At 34.4% G+C, this 5714-nt stretch overlaps 1 protein-coding gene across 3 annotated transcripts in view; it reads left to right on the forward strand.

Annotated features, from left to right (window-relative positions):
* Positions 1–5714, forward strand: part of LOC107679723 (neogenin-like) — a 173244-nt gene that overhangs the window by 88641 nt on the left and 78889 nt on the right. For all 3 annotated transcript variants that reach the window (XM_016475362.1, XM_016475363.1, XM_016475364.1), the window contains exon 3: positions 3568–3843. In XM_016475362.1, coding sequence (XP_016330848.1) covers positions 3568–3843 — 276 coding nt within the window. The remainder of the gene's footprint in view (positions 1–3567; positions 3844–5714) is intronic.

The following is a 5714-nucleotide window of genomic DNA, read 5'->3' on the forward strand; positions in this document are numbered from 1 at the left end:
CAAATTTGGCTGTACTCGTTGCCCAGCCTCCCTCATAGTCATACCATGGACAAGGACATGGTCAACTAAAGTGGCTCGAATTTCATCTGAGACTGCTTGTCTCCTTGCCCTTCTTCTCCCTCCTCCTCCTCCTCCTCCTCCTTCACTACGTCCCTTCCTCTCCATAAACGGGTCCTATTATGCTCTTTTACAAAGTCTTGATTTTGTTTTGGGGGTGTACTAGAACATGCTCTCATGCTTGGTGGTTCCAAAAAACGCATTATTTTTCTTGCTTTCGGAAGCCCAAACAAAGACGTTTGGGCACGGAGGTGAATAAAACAACGTTTCAGGCGGTCGCACACCGGACGAGAAGCGCAGCGTCGCGCCACATCTTTAAAATTCTAATACATTATTTTCTATGAGTGTAGGCACACCGGCGGCACCGTTCGGCGTCTGTCCGCGGTGCCCAGCTACGTCGTGTTATACTTGTAAGAATTGTTCTAGACATGCCGAAAATTTGACGCTACAGCACAGCAGCTCTTCTTCTTCATTTTCTCTGATGCACTAACTCTGCAGCAGCACTTCTTCTTCGTCGTCTCGTCTGATGCGCTCACTCAACCAAGCGTTCTAACCACAACCTCACCCCTCCCCACCCCCCAACCATTCGAATTTCTGTAGGCGGGAATTATTTGTAATGATATTCCAATGAGCCGCTTTGTGATATCACAAAGCCCAGAAAACAAACGCTGTAGTCCAAACGAGCCGTTCGTTGTAGTTCTTGAAAAGGGATTTTTTAAAAACGAAATATCTCCCTTTGGAGTGGACTTTGAGATTTGTAACTTTCTAGATCTTTTTTATGCCCAAACATACACACTACACACTGACTAAAATTTAAAAAGTGAAAAAGCATAATAGGACCCCTTTAAGATAATAAGTTTAACTTTATCATCGTTATAATTGTGTAATTACAAATATATTTAAACGTATGACTTAAGGGTTTTACTAGAAATTAAATGATAGCCTATGTAAATATGTACTAAAATCCTACTTCAGTGGTTCAAAAAACACTATAATTTAGCTAATTGCATTACATAAATTTAAACGTTAATACATTTCCATTTAATTGCAATTAACATGCAGTTTACCTTTCAAAAATATTACATTTAGTTTGTACTTAAGTTTAGTCTTTTATTATTTTCACGATATGTACACTGTTAAAAAGTAGGCTAAAGTGTAATTCTTTTTTACAAGGTGGATATTAAAGAGATTTGTGACTCTGTGATATCTGTGATTTTTACTTCCATATGATGCAGGAAGCAGATACTGCAGAGAAACATGAGCAGCTACCCTGTGGAATGAGAGGGAACTGTGATTAAGTGGAGTCAACTGTATTAGGCAAAGTGCTCAACGCTTCGCTCATCATAATGTGAAGTGATGAACTTACTGCTCCGATGAGCTCAACTACACTGCTTCAGTGCTAAAATCATGTGGAAGACTCGAGGAACTTAGCTCATTTAAATAAAGATTTAAATACAGAACCCTATTCAGCCTTTTCCTCCCCCCCAAAAAAAACCCTCCTGGAGTGTTTTTATCAGAAGTGTCTTATTCAGTCCGTGACTTTTCCAGGATTTTTTTCCAGGATCACTTTCAGGCGTTATTTAAAATCTCATAGTGATGTTTCATTTACTTTATCCAGCATGAGATGATGGCTCTGGAAAAAGGAGCAAATTGGCATTAGATGTCTGAAATATGAAATGCATCTGTATTTATACACTTACAGATCTTTTTACCCAGTTATTAGTACACTATCATTTAAAAGTTTGGGGTCAGTCATTTTTTTAGTAATGATGCTGAAAATTTAGATTTGCATCACAGGAATAAATTACATTTTAACATATATTAAAATAGAAAACAGTTATTTTAAACTGAAATAATATTCCACAATATTACTGTTTTTTACTGTATTTTTTCAAATTAATACAGCTTTGGTTAGCATTGCAGACTTCTTTCAAATATATTAACAAATCCTACAGACCCCAGACCTTGTTTTGTTTTGTTTAATTTAGTTTCATTTTGTTTTGTTTCAAATCAATCCACCAGTTAATCAAACCAACATTGTAACAAAGTAGATTCAAACTGTTTTTTTTAAAGTAAATAAATACATAGTTATTATTATAATGAGTCTAGTTTAAATAAAACAAAAATTCACTAATTAACCAGTACATTTTCATTTGTGCCAATATAACAATCCAGCACGAAACAGCAATATTTATCCAAAGGACAAATATTTTTACATATAAAAAGGGATTTTAATACATTAAAATGCTATGCGGGGGCTATATTGAGTAAAATAAATTAATTGATGAATCTTGAGTTACGAATCGGATAGTGTGAACTGATTGATAAAAATAAACAAATTTATCTTGTTTAATTTTGTATGTCACCTGGAAAATAATAATTAAATCATAAATAGTTAACTTAAAATACACCCAAACTTAATGTAGAGTAATTTCACTTGTATGCCATGACTACATGACTTTTCAGCACCATCAGTTTCATTTACAGAGATTTGAGGGCAAAATGTGCACTTGTTTTTTTTTTTTTACCTCTAAAGAGCCACTTATTGAACTCAGAATTGAAACTCTGAGCATGGAAGGAAATAATTAACCATTTAAAGTCAACATGAAATTAAAATAGACCATATTTACTATTAAATACACATGATCTTATTGTGCATGATTCCTCAGTGCAAATAATTACAGTTGTCTTCAATGAATCAAAATTCAATAACTTCCTCTGCCTCTAAAGCGCATAGATCACACAAATGGAGAAATTAAATGTTAGCCTACAGGCAAACCGCTTTAGGCATTGTTATTGGTATTTCAACATTTCAAAAGCCTTGCCAATATAACAAAGTGAGTGCCATTTCATATACTCACTTTATCCATTTGCACAATAAGTACTTAACACTTTCTGTTTATGGCATGCAGTTCTTAAAGGGGTCATATGATGCGATTTCAATTTTTCCTTTCTCTTTGGACTGTTACAAGCTCTTGGTGCATAAAGAAGATCTGTAAAGTTGCAAAGACTAAAGTCTCAAATCCAAAGAGATATTTTTTATAAACGTTAAGAGTCAGCCACACCTACCTAAAACGGTTCGTTCTAACATGCCCCCACATACCTACGCCACGATGTGGGAAGATTTGCATAACGCCGCCCAAATGTTCACGCAAAGAAAGAAGGCGTAACTTTTATTCTCGCTGTAGTATTGTTGCTGCCGCCATGTCGTGAAGGCGCTGTGTGTTTCCTTGTGAAAGCGAAACTACTTTGTTTGGTCTTCCAAAAGAGGACGATATCCGCTTCGTCATGCCTAGAGCTGATCCGTGCTGGTCGCAGAGGAAATGGAAAATAATGTGTTTTTTTAACCTTAAACCGCATAAACACATTTCATTACACCAAATACACAAAATAATGTTATTTTTAGCAGCATCATATGACCCCTTTAATAAGAAGATGAAACTTCATTGTAAACCAAAATGTATTGTAATTATTCAGATTCTGATTCTTCTGATTTCTCTCTGTTTTCAGGGATACCACGGTACCTCAGTCAGCCGGAAGCCGTGTCGGTGCGGGTGGGTGACAGTCACATGCTGAACTGTGAGGTGAATCCAGACCTGGTGTCTTTCATCCGCTGGGAACAAAACAAAGAGCCGGTTGAGCTGGACCAGAGAGTCTTCACGCTGCCCAGTGGTGCTCTCGTCATCAGTAATGCCACAGAGGCAGATGCAGGCCTGTACCGCTGCGTGATCGACAACGCTGGGCCCACCAAGACCAGTGAAGAAGCAGAAATACAGATACTGCCTGGTAAATAATCCATACTTCCATACATATTCCAATTCCATACTTAGAATTGTATCATCAGACCATAAAGTTGCTAATTAAATTATGTCCATGTCTTTTTTTGACATTTTTACCAGTGTAAAAAGCTTTATCTGCTATCTAATATTTAGACTGATTTACTGACTGACCTTTAAACAACATTTTGATAACAGAATAATAGTAAATTCATCCAAATTATCCCAGCTAACAAAAATATGTTCTTATAACTTTTTGCAAAACATAAATTTTTTTTTTAAATGGTTAAAAAATATTTTTTCTTGGTTACGCACATTAGAGAAGTCATTAGGGAAATGTTCCATTTTATCATTTTGCAAACATTATAGTAACGTTACTTTTAAATGTTATTAAAAATCAGACAAGTTTGAATGAATGTTATATTAATGTTACAAGAAGATCATCTGTTCATAACTTTGGAAGAACCTTTGGAAGAAATGTTTTAAATATGTGTCTTATATAAATATAAATATGTCTTCAAAACTAATTTCAAGCATTTAACCATAACTCTTTTATATCAAAAGTAGTGCTGTCAAACAAATAATCATGATTAATTGCATCCAAAATAAAAGTTTTTGGTTACATAATATATGTAGGTGTACTGTGTATTTTTATTATGTATATATAAATACACACACATACAGTATATATTTTGAAAATATTTACATGTATATACATGTATATATTTATATTCTTATATTATATATAAATATATTTAATATATAAACATTTTTCTTTAATATATACATGCATATGTTTGTAATTATAATAAATATACACAGTACACACATATTATGTAAACAAAAACTTTTATTTTGGATGCGATTAATCGTGATTAATCATTTGACAGCACTAATCAAAAGTTGTTGTTTTTATTATTATTATTATTATTATTTCATGACAAACATAAATTCAGTCAGGTATGTCCAAAACAGCATTTTTTCCCTAAAAAGGTTTTATAAGGAAAAAGCCAATTCCCCTGCATTCCTGACAATAAAAATGCAAGACATTGATTCTGATTAAGTAATTGTTCATTCACTACAGAAACTCACACAATTGAGGGGAGAGGGAATTTTAAAGGAGGCCTTCTCCAGAAGGACGTCCACATGTGGTGTTATCAAAGAGAGCAATGTAATTTATGCTAAAATTAAAGAGGACTGAGCTCCTTTGTGGCAGATATTCACCATGCAGATTTATTTTTACAGGCAGTCATGAGCACAGAGTGAGATATTAAAGAACATAAATCAGGCCTGAAGCACCGTCGCCTTTTCCCTCACTGAGGTAGCTTCAACCTAAAAGATATATACTGCAACTGTTACAATATAAATAATGTAAGTGTAAAGTCCACGAATTGGTTTCCTGTGTGTTCGGCCAAAGTTATTAAATTTAGGTTCAATTCAAATCTGACTCCATTTTATTGTCTGATTTTATTGTCTAAATCTTACACAAGTAAGCCATTTGTAGAAATTTTTCCAATCATTACTATTTGTTATACCAGTGACAGCTGAAAACCTGTGTTAGGAAGTGTTAGGAAACCTGTTTCAGTATGTTTTTCATTCAATTTGTTGCAACTAAAATTACGCACTTAGAGAAATCATTAGGGGAACGTTCTATTTATCATTTTTCAAATATTATGATAACGTTACTTTTAAATGTTATTAAAACTTTTAAACCTTATTAAAAACACAATTTGTTGCGACTAGTGGCACAAAAATGATGCACTTCACTCTTAATTTGTAGGGCTAAATGGTCAACAAGTTCACACTTTCCTGATGGAAAACGTCTCAGGTTACTTGTGTAACCATGGTTCCCTGTGTAGGGAACGAGACACTGCGTCCTCT

Source organism: Sinocyclocheilus anshuiensis, unplaced genomic scaffold (assembly GCF_001515605.1).
Source record: "Sinocyclocheilus anshuiensis isolate Anshui unplaced genomic scaffold, SAMN03320099.WGS_v1.1 scaffold224, whole genome shotgun sequence".
In the NCBI taxonomy this organism is placed as follows: Eukaryota; Metazoa; Chordata; class Actinopteri; order Cypriniformes; family Cyprinidae; genus Sinocyclocheilus; species Sinocyclocheilus anshuiensis.